The 20,366-nt window shown below is 37.4% G+C and overlaps 1 protein-coding gene across 2 annotated transcripts in view; it reads right to left on the minus strand.

The window, feature by feature from the left end:
* Positions 1-20,366, minus strand: part of NTF3 (neurotrophin 3) — a 59,844-nt gene that overhangs the window by 19,944 nt on the left and 19,534 nt on the right. The window contains exon 2 of one of the 2 annotated variants that reach the window (XM_048046790.2): positions 2,372-2,420. The exons of the other annotated variant lie outside the window; for it this stretch is intronic. Within the exon in view, the coding sequence (XP_047902747.1) occupies positions 2,372-2,420 (49 nt within the window). The remainder of the gene's footprint in view (positions 1-2,371; positions 2,421-20,366) is intronic. 2 annotated transcript variants of the gene reach the window in all.

Below are 20,366 nucleotides of genomic sequence, written 5' to 3' on the forward strand. Positions count from 1 at the left end.
AGCAAATTCTCCTTACATCCCCGTGCCCTAATTTTAAGGTCTTACTGCTGTGAAGGACTAATCTGGATCAGTTTGACCAGACCCTTCTATTTAATAAATGTCATTTAACTCACAACATTTTTCCCCCTTTTCTGTAACAATAAACCCAACCAAATATTTATTTGTACGTGTTGCTATTATAAACTCCCTTAAATTCTAGAGCTAATTGAACAGTGCTCTCTGACTTAGTTCATTATTATACTAATTGATTTCATTCAAGTGCATTTTTAAAGTAATTGAACACAGAAGCTTATTATCTTATTTTTTCTTAGTTGCTTTTCTCTACAGTTGATGCCAAAGAGGATTTTTTTTGTTTGTTTGTTTAACAGTGGCTTTCCAAGTTTTGTTGTTGTTGTTGTTTTGTTTTGTTTTTATGCTTTGCATAACTTCTTTTCCTGGGCTGATACTCCCTTTGATAGTTTTTTTTTTCCCTTTTTCTTTTTCTTGGAATAAATTGCATTTAACATCTTCACAAACATCATCTTCTTTATGCCTTCCCATGAGTCTTCTGTGTAAGAAAGGTATGTACTTAAAATTGTCCAGACTGTTCAATGTATTTACCAGCTAGTTCAACTTGGTGGTCCTTGTACCTCACCTCTAACACTAGTTTAGACTGGAGGAAACTCCATTGTGCAAACTAAGCACTAATTGTGTAATGATTAGTGCAAACTAAGCATGAATGACAAAAGAGGGCCATGCCCCTTCTAATTCTATTCCTCAAATATTCACATTCTTCAAATACTCAGATTTATATTCCTGCCCCAACACTTTTCTGTCTTTTCACTGGTTTAAATTGCTTGCTATCAACTGTGCATGTTCTACAGGTGGCAAAGAAATCAAATAAATGGTTTTAGAATAGACTGACTGGAAAAGCTACACCAGTTCATCTAAGAAATTTTGACTGAATCTATCTCAAAAAATGTATTGGTTTATAGCAGAACCATTCAGGGACTGCACTACTGACTCTCACCGTCAACACAACCATATGGGCACAAGTCTTTGACTCTCTGAATCTGTCACATGGCAAAAATGAATTTTACTCTTTTAGTCTGCTTTGCCTGTGGAATGTAGCTATTATCCATAAAAAGCATGAAAATGCCTCTGGCAGTGGTTGCCTACAAAAAGTACTAGGCTGATGAAGTCAGCTTGGCAAAAACTCAGCTGTAGGTCCAGGCCAGATGTATATTAGAGTTTTTCCTATATAGATCTTTGAAAATCTTACTGAGAGGTACAGATGAGCATGGGCTGTATCACTGCATAAGCCTCATGTGTTAGAGAGACTGCCAGAAATTGAGATGAGCTATGTGTTACTAAGACATGAAGAAAAACACTTCTGTTTTTGCCCCATTATCCATGTTTTTGCCTCAGGGTCTTTGTAGCACACAACTGCTATTTTGTTCTTTCTGCCACATCCCTGGCTCCTCCAGATGTCTACTCCATCAATAGTCCTGAGCAAGGGCAGAGAAAGTCCCTTTCTACTATCTCTGCAGAATGGCTTCTAGAGGAAAGTGTAGGATCTCAAAAACATGGGCCTCTCTTCCCATGCTGGTAAGCAGATATTCTCTAACTCCAGAGAAGTTCCTGAAAAACTTAGCTCCAGATACGCAAAGGAAGACAGGCTCTAAATGCAGAAAATTAAGCAAATTAACAGGGAGAAATTGAGATATGTACTTCTACTCCAGCTCCTGAACGGGTGTATAGTCGCTTACAGTTCTGCAAAGCAGAGATGGTGTTTTTTAAGGTGTATAAAAGAAACTGGTGTTAGAATCTTAGTTACCTGTACAGGAACTTTTCTGGTAGAGGGGGGGGTAGTCTGACATCCCCTCAAACATGATTTCAGATGTACCATTTCTGTAGTGCTCAGGAATTCTGCAAGTAATGCTTTTGAATGCAAACTGATGCTCCGGCAAAGCTAAAGAGCAAGAAGTAAAAGTTTGCTTCAGAATCTCAGTTTTGAGTTCAGCATCCCAGGATACAGAGACCCTGTGCTTTTATTTAACACTTTAATTTTAACTGTGTAATGATCAGCACAAAAGGCTTTTTGGATATTTCTGTTCTGTACCATTATCTTGTTTTATTTCTACAGGACATTTGATGCAAAACACTTCATGGAGGCTGAGGAATTCTGTCTTGACACTCAGTAAAAGTGTCTACAGCAAACCTAACTTCTCTATGTAGAGTATAGGACCCTGTTAACCTGCTTAAACCCTGAAGAAAGCTTGCTTCACTGACCTGTCTTCTTTAACGTAATGTAACATTCTACAAATGTGTTTTACAAAAGTAGAATATGTATTTGAAAAAAAAAAAAAAGACAGAAAGAAAAAAAACCTACCAAATCAGAGTAAAGCCATGTACTCTGCTGATGAGGACAGTATAGGAACCTATATTGAGTAGAATTGTACATAGAGAGGAAAATTAAATCAAACATGTAAAACAGAACAAATAAACAAAGCAACTGTTAGTTTCCTCTTAGATCCAAGTCTTGGGACTGCAAAAGATCAAAAATGCTTTAAATCACCAGAGCATATTTCAGTTACAAAGATAAAATGAAAAGCTTTTTGAAACATTATTTAAAATTTAGAGGAGAGGAATCTCAAAAGCTGAAGGAGTCTCAAAGAACTAAAAGTTATGGCAAGAAAAAGCATGAGTCAATGTCAGAAAGTTTAGAAGTTGACCATCTGAAAATATTTTGCATTCACCAAATCAAAACTGCTTGCTTGACTTGAACGTTACAAGAAATAAACAACAACAATATTAAAATGTTTAGAAACACAAGTTGTCTATTTATTTGAAGTGAATAGGATTTCTATCCACATGGTTTGAGTTTGACTGGACTTCTCTGATTCATAATGCTTTCTGGAATTTGGGAAGTGTGGAATGCATGGTGTGGCTGCTGTTACAAAGTGAAAATCTCATCTGATTGTTAGATAGTAGCAAATCAATAGTCTGAAGAATAGTATCATTATGGTGGAATCATAAGAATTAATAATATTGTTCAAAAGACATGAGGGATAAGTATTTAAATGTCTTGGAAGTTCTTTTTGTCTGACAATACAGGCACCTAGATTTTGCCTAGATGGCCAGATAATAGCATAGGATCACTCATGTTTGCATCACTGTGAAGATCTGGCCCTTATCTGTAAGCACTGCAATGCTTTATGAAACAGTATCACCCACAGAAGAAAGAAAAACCTTGACTGTAAAACCATCATGCGCCAGGCAGGAAATGTTTCATGGTTTCATACCTGTACATTTTTTCACCAATTCTGAGACTCACTACTTTATTTCTTCATTAGAATTTTCTTTTAATTTATTAAAATTATCTCTTCTCCTCCCTCCTACCCTTCTTTGCTCTACTCCTAGCTGTCATCACTGTTCATGGTTTGAGTAAGCAAAATATATATTTACCAGTACAGCTTACTGTTGTGTTTGCTGGTATGTACTGCCTAAGGGCATGTCTGTGAATTGAACACCCAGCTACATCCTAAAATATACCCTCTTTAGCTGCATGCTAAAATATACCCTCTTCTCTTGTCAGCCTTTTACCTGCTCTGCCTTTTCATAAGCCATACATTAAAACTTTTCTTTTGGATTGTGAGATTTGTGGGATAAAGACTGACATCTTACTTCATGCCTGTATGTGAGCTCTGTCAGATCTACAGCACTAAACTTCCGGGTCCTATCATTCCTGGGCAGAGAAATCTGAATCTCCTGTCTTTACCAAACACAGCTTTGGCCTTTCCCCTGTTCTCTGAACCTACATGCTGGATTAACTGAGGTCATGGAACAGGAGAAACATCATGTGCCTGCATTGCAGCTGCGTATTTCACTTCATAGGATTGTGTGTGAAAGCAGCCTTACTAGATTTTATTTTCAACTGCAGCTGAATGCTATGGCCCTTCTCCTGACTGGATGTGTGCCCATCAGACAATCCCATAGCATCTTGGTTGCTTGCCAACCCCACATGCCAAAAGCATGTCCCCACTTCCTCTTCTCCTACATGATGAAGTCTGTGGGGTCTCATTCACTATGACTTAGAAATATTGTGTCTTACAGTCTTAGCGATGTGAAGCCAGAACCTGAAGAAGGCCTCCAGATGTTATTGCAATAGCAATAATAATTAAAAATATTCCATAATTAAATGAATAATGTACAATAATTTTAAAATCTAGCTTTTCATACAATAATAATAATTTAAAAAAAACTTGCAAATAAACATCTATAGTCTTATCAGAACTGTCCTTCAGCATCATGCAGACTGAAACTATCACTTTCCAAGAGCTCCTCACTTAAGTACTGTTGAGTCCAACTGAAAGCTGACAGTTCCCAGAAATTTTGCAGGAGTTCTTTCTTGTGTTCAACTAGTCAGAAAAAAAGTGTCTGGTGGTTAAGGTCACTAATCTGTGTTCAGTTCCTAACTCCCTTGGGAATTGCATTTATAAGTTTGGGAAACCCATTACGGACTTGTTTATGCTGCTAAAATTAGCCTCATGTTTTTCTGTAGCATTACTAATGAACATGTAGCTGCTGCAATGTTGTACCAATGAAGGCAAAGCATGTTAGTTTTAGTCTGAGATGTTTTTTGCTGAAGTTGACTCCTTGTACAGCTGAGGTGTTTGTATTGACTTCATTGTTGTCTTGACTGTGGGTAGCTAGAGTGCATTTACTGATTCTGAAGTAAAATAAAAATGCAGTTTTCTAAAGCTACTTTTCTACCTGTGAAATGAGAATGACAGTACTACTTAGCTTTGTCTCAAGTGTACGGTTAAGTACATCGTAAAAACTGCAAGACTATACTTGCTGTGGAAACGGTTGTGGGAAGTAAAGACAGCTCCTGTACCCAAGATTCCCTAGATTTCTTTGTGCATGGGCAAAAATATTTTTAGGTGTTTATATCTACTGTGTATTTTACTCATCTATTTCGCAAAAACTAATCAAAACCTAGGGAATACTTGCCACTATTTTCCTATATATGACATATCTATAATGAAGGCTTACATGAATATAGATGTAAATGACATTGCTGGATGCAAACAAGATGGACTCATGATTGATGTGGATGGTAATCAAGTGGTCTGTGCGCAGACTAACAGTGGTTGTGAGACCTCTCACTCCCTGTTCTCAGAGGGATACTAACTGTTTTTTGCTCCTGGTGTAGTAGATAACATAGTTCATCTTGTTTATGTAAACTGTGATACTGATTTTAAGTTTATCTAGACACTACTTTTTAAAAACAGTTCCTTATTTGATTTTACATAAGACCATGCAAAATCAATTTCAATTAAAACAAAATGTGACTTTCTTACATCACAAGAACTGTTCACATGACCACATGCAGAAACAACATATATTAACTCCTCGTTGTTGATTAGAAAATATTTTTGTGACCTCAGTAATATCAGAGTTTTCTTGGGAAGCTGCACCATGCAAAAATATATGTTTTTTTTGCTGTACGTAGCAAAAGATCACAGAGATGCACTAACTGAAATGTGAATCCAAGAATAAATGTAAATGTGTTGTATTCCTTTCAGTGAGTCATCTCCTCTAGAAACAAAAAGGAAGAACTAGCATCAAGGATAGGATTTTCAGAGCTGTCTAAACGTATTCACTCCTTCAATTGCCAAAAGTGTTCAGGACCTCACACATCTCAATAAATTACAAAAGAGTTCTGCAATATTCTGGCATGTGACAGTAACATCAGAGTTCAACCTGTCCTTTGATGGCCCTAGAAAAATGTCTCAAAGTTTTTAAACAGTACAGATATTTGAGAAGCATTAATGAGATGAGTGCTCTGCCTCTATGTTCTGGATCTAACATGTGGAGAACTCCTGCCACTACATTGTCTGAAAAAGATGCTGTTTTCCAGAAGCATGCAACTGGTAAAAAGGAGAATCTGATATGATATTCTGTACCCCTAACACTATGAGATTTGACATGTTAAGTTTGAGTATAACATTCTTCTACTGATAATTTTGTGCTACCAAACGCAAATATGTTTCTTGTTTAGTGTGTAGAAACACTAGAATACGTTTCAGAAAGATCTTTTCTCCAATTTTCACTCTAATTCCACTAGAGAAAGCACAAAAGTGGCTTCTAGTTATTGAAGTTATGCTTGTGAAGGAAAAAGGTATCACTATAAAAATGGACATACAGCAATGTATTACAAGTATGAATGGTGTCAAATGGTCATAGTTTTACTGGTCATGAAAGAAATCTGTCCCTGTTCTGTAATTCAGGATACATGTCTTACCTGGAGATTTTGCTCCTATGTTTTCTTCATTTTTTATTTCCTTTACATTTGTGGTTGATTTATAATAAGACAGCCAGAAACACGAACCATAAAATGCATACAATTTATGCAAAAATAATTCCAATTCACGAGCATTCATGCTTTTTTTTTTTTGCCTTTTTTTTTTTTTTAATATACTTTTAGCAATTTGGGGGCTTCTAAACAAATAGTTGCACATAGAGTATGTAACGTATTTCAGGACCAATCCAGCTTCAGAAGAAATCAGTGGGAGTCTTCCTGTCTCCTTTTGGTGAGGTGGAATTGGACTGATAAAGCTGGAAGAAATATTGGGGAAAGCTTTTCGGACACTTAATCAAAATTACTAAATGAGTCAAGATGAAAATTCATGATCCCTCTGGTATTTCCTAATCCTTTGTATATTCAGTAATACAGTATGTCAAGATTCTGGAGACTGGAGTTTATCCTCTAAATCCACTATACCCACAGCTATACCAAACAGTGAGGACTGTCATATCATTCATATAAGTACTATGTCGAAGAGATGTTAGTTCTGGAAGCTGAATAGAGGGGTTCCTCGTGACTCCTCTGCCCTTTTGGTCCCTGATATTCCCAGACATGACTGCATCCAAGTTGTCTAGAATCACCAATTTGTTAATAGGTTAACTATCCAGTGTGAATGGATTTCTGCATACCACATTCATCCAAATTCTTAGGCTCAACTCTAGCTGCTGATACTTTTAAATACACCACTTCATATCATTCCTTTGAAAGCCTGGGAAGCCTTGAAATATATTTGGATCTAAAACCTTAACTGCCTCTAGATATATGAATACACTCATGATTCTTTTACCCTTCTTCTTCAAATCACCACTTTTTTCTTTTTTTTTTTCCCCAAAGTTAACATTCTCAGGCTGTATTTTTATTATTATTATTATTATTATTATTATTATTATTATTATTATTATTATTTTCTTCCAGTCCTCTCCCAGTAAAATGGACACTTTTTGACTGTCTATCACTCCTATTAGAGCTTGACTGCTGTAATGTCTGACTGGTGTCTGACCCACTTCGCACCCTTAAATTGTGCAGCAGGGACTTCTGAAATAACAAATCACAGTCTCATTTGCTTGACAGCCATTAGTTGTGACTAAACCATCATAGCAGCACAGAAGACAGTGTGGCACTGCAAGGATAGTGCTGCCTTATATTTGAACCATCTGGAGACTAAGGATTTTAACAGACACAAACAAAAGTTTTCTTTGAAAAGAAATACACTAGTCACTCCAAGAAGTTATCTTTTAAAGTAGTGCCCTGAGTCAGAAAACACAATCACTATGCCTTGCAAAGCTCAAAGAAAATAAGAGCTAAGTAAAAAGTAAAGTTAATTGAAGATGAGTACTGAAGGAAACCAGTATAAACAAGACAAAAAGGATGTAATTTTGCCATAAATAGATCATGTTAGTTACCTGTGAAACATGGGATTAGAAATTAGAGAGTGATTGATTAAGAATGAATATGTAGGCAACACTCATTGCTTAATATGTACTACATTTGCGATGTACTGTGCCTGTGCTGCGCTTAGGCATCCAGATAACAGGAGCCCCTAGGACCCCAAGAACCAGATCAAACCAACCTTATGGTTCGGACTTTGACCAAGGGCTCAGAGATAAGGAGGACTGTTCACAAAAGGACAAGATAAAGAATGTCAAACATGCAAGGCCTCGAGATAACAGGAGCCCCTCGGATCCCGAGAACTGGACCAAACCAACCTTATGGCCCAGGTTGTGACCAAGGCCTCAGAGAGCATGTGCAAGGAGATGAGGTGAAAAGTTCAACCCTAATGAAGACATCTTACTTCATCCTCACGACCCTCAGCGCCCACCACCAGAAGGCACTGCACAAGCGCAGACTGGAGGAGTTTATGGAAATGACTTCTTGGAGCTAATTTTAATACTAAGCGGGGACAGGTCATGCATATGTATAGGCATACTGGGAAACTTCATGCATAAGTAACTCTTCACTGTATACAACCAAAGCAAGTTGCCGCGTTAGGGCACACACGACTTTGGTGGGACTACCCCCTGTGCCGCCCAGCGCTGAATAAGCATAACTACTTTACAATCTTACTGATTGTGGAGTCAGCTTTCCGCGAGTCACCTGTGTATAATATTTTAGACTTAACAATGAAGGACGTTCCTCCAAATGCAAGCAGTCATAACAACTAGTAACATTTTCATTAAAAACAGACTAAGTCTTGTCTTCATGTCAAAACCAATAAGCTGCAGAAGAGTAATTAAATGAATTTCAGCAACCCTATACCTCTTCATCTGGGGTGGAGAAGGGCGGGGGGGGGGGGGGGGGATAGAGATATTTAATAAGCTACCATCATTGCGACAGCTTGGTGTTTTTAAGAACACAGTGCCAAACTGCTAAAAGAGAAAATCTTTCATCTTTCTTATATATATATTTGTATCTATATTTGTAGGGGAGTGGGATGTTTCTTATTGCTGTACACTCTGTGGCAGAGACTATTCTCCTAAGAGAGAGAGTCTGAGCATTTCCAGTTAAACATGCATCTTCATTTTCTACTATACATAAGTTAGAAGTTTAGAAAGAACTGAAATAAAACAGATTTAGTTGTCTTAACTGTTATACTTTCAAAGGGAATACAAATGTTCCTTATGCTTTCTAAAAAAAAAATGTAGGATAAACAACAATTATCAATCTTCTGTTTTATTTTTTTACAAGAAGTGATTGCAAGAGGGCAGGTGAAGTGTGCCAGTGATCTTGTTCTCATGTACCAGCTCTGGTACTGAACATATTTTACATCTTCTACAGTGATTTGCCATTGTTTCCATCTTACATCTGAAGGCCGCACTATCTCAGAAGACCACAACCCAAGGGACTGTCGAATTTTCTCTCAGTGTTGGCATATCTTCAATTTTCTCTATTTTATTTTATTTTATTTTATTTTATTTTATTTTATTTTATTTTATTTTATTTTATTTTATTTTATTTATTTTATATTTTTATTTTTACACTGCTTTCATTTGACTGCAGTTGGCATGCCAAGAGATTACAGGCATCAAGTTTCACTTCACAAATTGTAATAGCCATAAAGACTGTATTTAATGAAGTGACTCCCACCTCAAAAGAATGAGACTGCTTTTACTATATTATTATGATAATCAACAGTTAAGTTGGCATTTGCCAGCCATAACCACAGATGTCTTCTTTGAAGTGTGAGAAAAACAGCACTAATGTCAAATACCACAGTGTGGGAACACTTGGCATACACCACCAGCTTAAGAAAATCAAGAATTTGGCTATGCTCCTGGAAGATACTGTGGTTGAAGTGACATAAATACATAATTAGGAGAATCCATACATCAACAGGAACTGCACCCACTTTAATGTAAAAGTGATGGGGAAAGCACAACATTTTTCATTGTTCTTCACTTCTTCTGACATGGATGTATCTGAAGCAAACACATATCTGACTTTGATTTTAAGAAGACTCCTGGGAGGGTCTCCTTTAGATTTCAACACCATGTGTACAATAAGCAGAGCCTGCACAGCAATGCCTTTGAGCAATGAACCACCATTAAATCACTGTCCAGTAGTAGTGTTCATATTTGGCTAGTGTATGTCTTGCTCAGTTCCAGTACAGTAAGTTCAATAGGCTTGGAGCTGAACTGCAGTACAGCCATTAATCAAAAACCCCATAAAATTGAGTTCCAGGAATTTATAAATATATAATACAAATATGAGCTGTGGGATTTTTTCTGTAAACACTCCATCTCAGAAATGCTTCATGTCTCCCCAAACACCATAACTTCACCAGCTAGCATAGCTAGTTCTACCTCTTAATTTCTATGTGCAAGTGTTGTCTTGCTTTGTATCCCTGCTTTTCAGTTTACAATCATTGTGAAGGGGAGAGAGCAAGAGGATTCTTCACCACCACAGAAGCCTACCTGTTTTTTCTCATTGGACGAGCAGGGCATGACCCTGTAAGTCAAGGATCAACATTCTGTGTTTTTTCTGGAATAAGGTGAACAGGACTGAATCTTCCCACCCACCTGCCAGCAGCCTGTCCATGAAACATCAGTTCAGTGCAACTCCAAAGTGCAAATTTCTCCATTAACTTTATTTGGATTGATCTATGGGGTTCTAATGATTTCACTTTAAGACTGGACAGAAAAAAAAATACTACTTTGCTTTTTCTAAAGGAATGTTCTCCCGGTTTTATGCTTTCCTTTTATGTGAAAACTTCCTTTGCTCTTCTTCACTGCCATTCTACTTTAAATACCCCATTTTTATCTGTCATAGAGAGAAGTCTGAAACTGGAAAGTGTCCCCTTTGTTTCTATCTCCTACTGAGACCACTTGACTAGACCTTGCAAAATGCTGCTAAGTGATCCTTTTGGAGACGAAGGGTTGAAAATGGAGATCACTCTCTTGGCCTTTCAGGAGTAACATGTGAAGGACTTTCCCAGTGAATTAATTTTCTTACATGTACTCTGAAATGTTATGTTTTGTCTTCTCTTGGGTCAGACTATGTTGTGATGGCATAAATACATGCTGGTCTCTGGAAAAGTTCTGTAAAGTGGAGTTACTTGAGTTTTCTTATGGGTGTTTTATTTATTTTATTTTATTTTATTTTATTTTATTTTATTTTGTTTTATTTTATTTCATTTCATTTTATTTCATTTTATTTTTACTTTTAGTTTGTCATGAGAACATGTCTCAGTAATTTGTAAACCACTTAAAACATTCATTGTAGACTATGTAAATGGAAGTAATGTTTAATTGTTCATTTTTTAGTGGTGATGCAGAACATAATACTGCATATGCAGTTTACAAGGCTCCACCACTAGCATTTGGACTCCATTTTAAACTTATAAATCAAGTGCTAAGTATAGTGCTTGTTTGTATCTGTTAAATATTTCCTTCTCGTTTGTTCTTATCAACCTCTAGTAATGATATATACATATGTCATGTAAGACAGTAAATATGCAGAAGTTCCAAGGAAAATTTCAGTGCCATATCTCTGCTGATTAATGTTTGAAACTAGTATAAAAGCTAGAACAAAGATAACCTTTAGCATAGTCTAGAGGAATGAACACAGCAGATAAATGTTCTCCTATGGAAAGTGCCACAGCAAAACTGATATGCCGCCCAGCCTCCATTTCGAGGATTACAGACACTTGTGTTCTCCCCTAGCCCTGTTCATTCCAAGGTGTATTTAGTTCAGTCTGGCAGGCAGGAAATTACATTTTTGTCTTCATTTTACTGCCAGCTGTAAGCTAAACCATGCTTCTTGAAGGCTGTAGCAATGAATTCATTAAGTATTGGAATCTAGGGTCACTGTGCTCGTCAGTCATTTTAAGTCTGTGCCTCTATTTTCTGCAGTTGTGCTCTATGGATAAAAAGCCTTTCCTACATGAGGCAACTGTGAGAATTAACAGCTGAGGATTTGCACAGTGCTGTGGACACTAGCACTACTGAAGCAATGAGAAATGGAGAAGGACCATAATTGCATACCTGAGGATAAAAGCTTGAACACTGCAATTCAGAGTAAGAACACAATCATAGAATGGTTTGGGTTGGAAGGAACCCTTAAGGATCATCTAATTCCAACCCCCCTGACATGGGCAGGGACACCTTCCACTAGAGCAGGTTGCTCAAAATGCCATCCAACTTGGCCTTAAACACTTCCAGGGAGGTGCAGCAACAATTTCTCTGGACAACATGTTCCAGTGCCTCACCACCCTCTGAGTAAAGAATTTCTTCCTTATATCTAATCTAAATCTACCCTTTTAGTTTAAAGCCATTACCCCTTGTCCTATCACTATGCCCCCTGATAAAGAGTCTCTCTCAAGATTTCCTGTAGGCCTCCTTTAGATACTGGAAGGCTGCTATAAGGTGTCCCCAGAACGTTCTCTTCTCCAGGCTGAACAAGCACAAGTCTCTCAGCCTATCTTCATAGGAGGGGTGCTCCAGCCTTCTGATCAACCTTGTGGCCCTCCTCTGGATTTGCTCCACCATGTCCATGTCCTTCTTGTGCTGGGGGTCCTGAAGCTGAACACAGTACTCCAGGTGGGGGTCTCAAGAAAGCAGTGAAGAGGGTGAGAATAATTTCCCTTGACCTGGTGATCACTTTTTTTTTCTTTTTTTTTTTTTTTTAGTGCAGATCATAATATAGAGGAAAGATATTAACAAACTGTCTAGCAACCTCATGTTACTGTTCCAGTGAAATTCTGTTACTAACATATACAGCTTAAAGACTAAAAACTAGACTTATGTTTGTGTTTCTAAGTGGCTATTTCATAAGGAAATAATAAAATATGAGCCAAGACAGCATCACAGCCAGGGTAAATGTTTTCAGAAACTCCTCAACACAGCAGACATTCTAGTAAAGACCATTTGCCTTTTAACTGTCACGGTGAGCTAAGGGACTGACTTAGGTGCCCATACACTGGTGTCTGTTGTGATTTGACATGCCCAAGGAGATTCAGCGTAGCTTCCAATAAGGCACGTTGCTCTGGAAAAGCATGGGTCTTTGATAAACTGGAACTAGATTTGTATGGATGTTTCAGGCATTTCAAATGTCTCTTAGATACTAACACAAGTTTACTTCTTCCTGACAGTATATGAAAATGAATCCTATTGAGATTGTATCTAGCAGCATATATCCAATATTCTTGCTTTATGGTCCAGTGATATTTGTTATATAGCATTGACCAGCTACTATGCATGAGAGAAGTCATAGTTCATTTGTTCCAGATCTTGTTTGTCATGTAGGCTTCCTACATTGAGAAGGTGCTCAATTTGCCAGAAAAAGATATTTGACCCTCTTACATGACAATGTAGCAAGATCAGCCCTGCCTGGTTAAAGGATGAGGTAGGCAGACGATGTCCTTTCAACAACAAGGGATGCTACAGCATAGCAACAGATTGCTTAGAAAATGTCTAAAGTTTTCATCACCAAAAGCAATTGAGAACAAGATAGATGAGTAAATATTTATATACAGAGAGCAAGAGTCTGGGAGCAAGAGTTTGGTAATCTCCTCATGTCCATTTATGAGGCTATATGATTTTCTTGTCTAAATCTTTCTACTTTTGAGAACTCTAGGACTACCGCAGAAGGAGAGAGAAGTATGTCTCATGTATAAGAATGCTTGCAAATTTGTGGTTGATGGACAACACAATTTGCACAGAGATGTTGTGACATGTTATTTCAAGTTATGCAAAATATCTATTGCCTTTGTAAACTTACAGGGAAGCAAAATATAATAGGAGAAAACAAACAAACAAACAAACAACAACAACAACAACAACAAACGTAATAGAATGCACCCTGCCATGCACTAAAGAGAGAGATGGAATATAAAGTTTAATTTTGTGGTTTCAAACTGCATTTTTAGTAAAACAATGGACAAAATAACCCATTCATATGAACTTGAAATTAAGAAATAAATCATGGAATAATCCTAAAAATAATGTATACAAACCCCATAGTTTAATTTTGCTGGATTTCCTAAACTTTGGGTAATTATAATATCATATTAGGCTGCTTTAGGCTGTAAGTTGTACACTGATCTACAAACTTAATGATATAATATGTGTCCTTGTGCACGTTTATTGAACGAGGCTACCGAAACTATGAAGGAATGCTACCAGTGGCTCTTGCAATGCCCTTGCAGGTCTCAACCTTAAGGGTAAGCAGAATGCTGTGAAAGATTTGTTCACGGTGTACAGCACTAACAGGATGCTGTACTCAGTGTGCTTTGCCAAGACACACTGGGGAAAAACAGTTCAGCATTTATATATTTATGTGCCACGGTGTGAGAAAAGCATAAGATATTGTACTAATTCTGTACCCATGCTGTGTAGGGGCAGAAGTCCAGGTTTGTCAGCCTGTGCGAGAATAGATTTGGCCCTGAATCTGCCTGTCTTGCTAAAATAGTTATTGAGATCTGGTAACCAAAACATATAACAATGGTTTCAGAATTTCCATGTATGCAACTGTGTGTAATTGCGATCATCAAAAATTTTCTTTGTTTACATATCACCTCAGTAGATCTGCTGAATTCTCTGCAGCCTCTATACATACAGTGCCATGAAATGCAAATGCTTATGTATTGGAAAATAACCAATAACAAGCACACTGTGAAAGAGTGGGTGTGGAGGTAGATACCAGCCAAGAATATCGTAGGCTGGGTTTATAAGGAAGAGTGAAGAATCTTTTATGTCTCCCTGAGATACGGTTACATGGTTACATCTTAAGAACAGCAAAAGTCAAGTAAGAATTCCAAACACACTTCAAACTTAATAACAAACTGAGGTCATCTTGCAAAGGTAAAATGAGCCTTAACCATGTTTTAACAGTAGTCATGGGTAACAATTTTATCTGTAAGTATCCAATCCTTGCAGAAAACTAGCTAGCCCTCAACTAGAAGTCTAGCACATAGCAGGTGTTGAAAATGGAAATGCAATTTCCCAGCTAGGCAGACATCCAATATTTATGAGCCAAGTCTGTGGAAATAACTGAATCTGCTGATAGGGACAGAATAATTTAGCAGAAAATCAAGTAACTTTTCCACTTCAAGAAAAACCGTCATTCACCTTTTATCTTATCATATTCCTAACACAGCCTAGACATATTGCCTGCTGCTGAAGCGATCGTACAAGATACTAACACAAAAATGTAAGAATCCCCACAAATATAGTTATTTACTTAATTAGTTGTCTGACAGAGATAAGAGATGAATGGACATGAAAGAGAAAGAGAAATAAAGAGAAAGGGAAAGGGAAAGGGAAAGGGAAAGGGAAAGGGAAAGGGAAAGAGAAAGAGAGAAAGAGAGAAAGAGAGAAAGAGAGAAAGAGAAAGAGAAAGAGAAAGAGAAAGAGAAAGAGAAAGAGAAAGAGAAAGAGAAAGAGAAAGAGAAAGAGAAAGAGAAAGAGAAAGAGAAAGAGAAAGAGAAAGAGAAAGAGAAGAAAGAGAAAGAGAAAGAGAAAGAGAAAGAGAAAGAGAAAGAGAAAGAGAAAGAGAAAGAGAAAGAGAAAGAGAAAGAGAAAGAGAAAGAGAAAGAGAAAGAAAAGAGAAAGAGAAAGAGAAAGAGAAAGAGAAAGAGAAAGAGAAAGAGAAAGAGAAAGAGAAAGAGAAAGAGAAAGAGAAAGAGAAAGAGAAAGAGAAAGAGAAAGAGAAAGAGAAAGAGAAAGAGAAAGAGAAAGAAAGAAAGAGAAAAAAACAAAAAAAACGAAAACAAAAAAGAAAAGGTAAAGGAAAAGGTAAAGGAAAATGAAAAGAAAAATTGGAAAAAGAACAAGAACAAGAAAAGGAAAAAGAACAAGAAAAGGAAAAAGAACAAGAAAAGGAAAAAGAACAAGAAAAAGAACAAGAACAGGAAAAGGAAAAAGAACAAGAACAGGAAAAGGAAAAGGAAAAGGAAAAGGAAAAGGAAAAGGAAAAGGAAAAGGAAAAGGAAAAGGAAAAGGAAAAGGAAAAGGAAAAGGAAAAGGAAAAGGAAAAGGAAAAGGAAAAGGAAAAGGAAAAGGAAAAGGAAAAGGAAAAGGAAAAGGAAAAGGAAGAAAAAAAAGAAAAAGAAAAAGAAAAAAAAGAAAAAGAAAAAGTCCAAAAGTTAGCTGTCAAGACGTTATTTTTTTTGTTTTGTTTTGTTTTGTTTTCTTGTAGAATGGATCATTAGTGCCAGCAGCGGGCTACAGGCAGGCATAATTGTTACTGGAAGAACAGCTCAGTTAAGAGAACCAAGTGCCTTGGCAATTGTCATTGCATCTTGGCCCAGCATATAAGACACTGTTCATCTCTAGGAAGGCTGAGCCTCCTGAACTGAGTCAGGAGACTCAGAAAAAGAAAAAGCACAGATTCCTGAGAGAGAAAACAGTCCACTAACTTGCAGCACTACCTCTATAACTTCCTACGTAGTGTTTTGGATCTGGATTAAATGTAGACTAGAGTTGATTTTTTATCCTGGTTTGACAATGTCTCAATCACGTCAGATATTTTTTGAAATTTCTACCAAGTTGGGTAGAAATCTTTCATGAACAACAGATGTTGCTATGAGATTTCTGAAGCATGGAAATATACCCCTTGCATTTTTGGATCTAAGTCAGAACAGAACTGCAGAACTAGAATGGCTCTGGGGAAACAAATCTTGCACACTTTCTGCCCAGCCAAAATCTGAAGACGCCTTGGTTTTCTCTGTGACTGTTACGGAAATAATTGATAATTGCCAGACAGACAGATCTGTTCCTGTCAACACTCCTAACTCAAAAGTCAACTCCCAAATTTGCTTGAGAATTTCCTGTCTCCTTCTGATAAGGCTCCTGTCTCATTTTGGCAGACTACCTACATCAAACTGCCAAAGTATGCATAACAACACTTTTCACGGGTGTTTGCACAAATTCAGATAATCCTGACACCCCCCATACATGGCCCAAATCTCAATGGATCAATGGAGAATTAAGATGTGGAGAAATGAGTGATCAAGTCCTAAAAAGGAATAAATTCAGTATATTTCCTTTTTTTTTTTTTCATTTGAAACTCACTCTGTTAGAAGACTAGTAAGGAGACTAGGGCCTAGCTAAGTTGTCAGAATAATAAAGCATAAGTAGGATCAGTGTGGTGAATGTGCCCATCACTGGCTCTATGTAAAATGCGAGCATCGACCTTTTAGAACTGGTTTTAAATGGATTATGATATCCCTGTCCCCATACAAGTATATTTGTTATTCAAACAGGCGTGCCAAATAACTTCGACTAATGATTGCCTTCTTGAGTTGGAACTCATTCCAGGACAGTTTTTTTTAAGTATTTGGTCAGAGTCACAGCAAAACACTTTGGAGCCTGTTTTGGCAACCCTCTGCCCTCGATTCCCTCTCCTTTTGCTTTTCCAGCTGCTGCCAGCAAAGACTCCTGCTTGCTGCATCCTCAAATATTGGCAGGCCCTGCTCTTGGAGAAGAGCAACAGATCTAGCATGTGTCCTGTTTGGTGTGTCTCTGAATTGACATCTCTACTCACCCTATTCCTTGTTTTGGCATCATACCTAATGTTCAAATGTCAGACTACACCAATAGATGCATTATTCACACAGGGAATGGGTTTGCCCCATCCTACCCTACAGACACCCCACTTTCAAGAAGTCCCCATGCAGATACTCATTTTTACAAATGTGCAACAGTAGCTCTCTGGAATCAAAGTAAAAAATTCCTCTAAAATTATCACCTATCACCTGAAATTACACAGGGCAATATAAATGACATTTTTATATCTAAGAACCAAAATCATAGAATGCCTTGTGTAGGAAGGAACTTTAAAGATTATCTAGTTCCAACCCCCACTGCCATTGGCAGGGATGCCACCCACTAGATCAGGTTGCCCAGGGCCTCATCCAACCTGGTCTTGAACACCTTCAGGGACAGGGCATCCACAGCCTCTCTGGGCAACCTGTTCCAGTGCTTCACCACCCTCTGAGTAAAGAATTTCCTCCTAACCTTTAATCTAAAACTCCCTTCTTTTAGTTTAAAACTATTCCCCCTTGTCCTGTCGTTATCTGACTCATCAAAAAAATTGCTCTCCATCTTTTTTGTAAACCCTCTTTAAGTACTGAAAAGCTGCAATGAGGTCACCCCAGAGTCTTCTCTTCTTTAGGCTAAACAGCCCCAGCTCCCTCAGCCTTTCTTCATAGGAGAGATGCTCCAGCCCTATGGTCAACTTCATGGCCCTACTCTGAGCCCATTCGAAAAGATCCACATCCTTCTTGTGCTGGGGGCCCCACACCGGGACACAGTACTCTGAGTGGGGCCTCACAAGTGCAGAGCAGGGTAGGCAATCACCTCCCTCGACCTACTGACCACTTCTCTGTTAATGCAGCCCAGGATGCCATTGGTCTTCTGGCCTGCAAGCACGCACTGCTGGCTAAAGTCAAAATGACAATTATGTTACTAAGTCAGAAAAAATTGTAGTCACAGAATCACAGAATGTTTGAGGTCTCGAGGCCACCCAGTCCAGGCCCTCTGTTCAAGCAGAGCCACCTAGGACCATGTCCAGACAGATTTTGAATTTTTACAAGGTGGGAAACTCCACAATGTCTCTGGGTAACCTGTTCCAGTGCTTGGTCACCTTTACAGTAAAAAGTGTTTCTTGATTTTCACAGGGAATCTCTTGTGCCTCAGTTGATTGCCTATTGCCTATTGATGCTTGGATTTTAAGAGATGGAGGCCAGAGAGATCTTTCTAATTGACACATAACAGACAAGATTCATTCCGACTGAAATTATTTGAAAGTTTTCTGTTCATGTGGATGAGTCATCTTATATCCCAAGATCTGAGTATATAGCAAATTAATTAAAAAAAATAATGAAAATAATATAATAAAAAAAAAAAAAAAGAAATTAACTTACCCCAAAGGCTAAAAGAAACAGAAATGAAAAAATGAAATGAATGAATGACAGAAGGCCCTATTAGGTAAAAACAAAACAAAACAAAAAAAACATAGTTTTAGAAATGTGTGTAGCAATAAAAATTAAGCAATGGAAGAGAACTTCAGCAATGTATTGATTATGAAATATTCCTTAAAGCATTTGTTCGAACTTTTTCAGATGTGATTACGATATGACATTGGCAGACCACTCCCTGACAAATTACTACCCCAAAATGTTTGTAATGCACACGTTTAACATCAAAGTCTGTATTCCATTGAAGTGATACTAATAGAACTTGGTGATCTAAAAAACAAATGAGCAAGCCGATCCAATTCTTTTCTAAGGAATCTGGAGTTTCTTCTGCAGCCAATATTAACTCCATAAACTGGCATTGCTGGCCCTTGACTTGAAGACTCTCATCCACTGTTATGGGATAGCTGGTCTTTAGTAGATAAAGTCCTATGGCAAGATCTCACACTATAATATATGATACAGTGTGCTTTCTTTCAGGTATTTCATTTTTATTTGGGATGCATACAATTGGGAGAAAATACATGCCCATACCCAGAGGAAAGAGTTGCATTTTTCAGATGCACTCCCTTCAACAACCATGTGAGAAGAGGAATTTACCATCTTGTGGCTGTGGACTAGTGCAAGTTCCTGCTTTTTTATCGGGGAAAGAGCCTGAGAGCTTTGATCCCAGTTTTCTCCAACAGCATGTTTATGAACTCTCAGGGTCTGCTAATGTCTCTAAAATAATTGTAGTAATCAAAAAGTCAGATATATTAGCACAAATAGAGTTATTTTTCAGTACCAGGACTTAGAAAAACACCCAGCACTGTTATAAACCTTTGAATTCAGTGGTTTTACAAATGCAGTATATAAGACAACTGTATGAACTGAGCTGTCTGCACTGAAAATCTTGGTCTAGAACATGATCAAGTGCTTCCAGTACATGATATATTTCAAAGAAAGAAACAACAAACAGAGATGAACAAACAAACAAACAAACAAACATAACCCCCCCACACACACACACAAAAAAGAACAGATTTACCCTGTTTCTGAACTAGAAGGAAAGCAATCTTTGAATTATTTTGGAGCAAATAATTTGGAGCCAATTTTAGAGCAGAAAACATAACAATGAAATGATCATTGCTTTTCCAGAATTGCCCACCTCAGAGGCAGTCTGGACTGATCACCAGTAACCCCTAAATAATTGTTAAAATATATATGTAACCCCTAAATAATTGTTAAAATATATATGTAATCACAGAATAAACATAAAAATGTTCAGTGGAACAGAAATACTCTTTAGCAATATATGAATTGGTCTTCCTTGCATCCTCCTGTGCCTTTTTAGACTCTTTTATTAAGGAAAAAAGAAAAAAATGCATGATCACATTGCCTGCTAATCCCCACCAGTAATTTCTAAATCTGCAAGTCTATTTTAACCAAATCTGGAAGGGGTACAAAATTTTCATAAATATTAAGTTCTTATAATTTTCATGATAAGTGGCAGAAGAAGACACCCATGTTATTATCTTTCTCATAAAGAACAAAATGTTGTAAGTTCAGTAGCTTCTTATCCTCTCTATTAGCATACACAGAGGTCAAATAACAAAAATACAT

Source organism: Anser cygnoides, chromosome 1 (assembly GCF_040182565.1).
Source record: "Anser cygnoides isolate HZ-2024a breed goose chromosome 1, Taihu_goose_T2T_genome, whole genome shotgun sequence".
Classification (NCBI taxonomy): domain Eukaryota; kingdom Metazoa; phylum Chordata; class Aves; order Anseriformes; family Anatidae; genus Anser; species Anser cygnoides.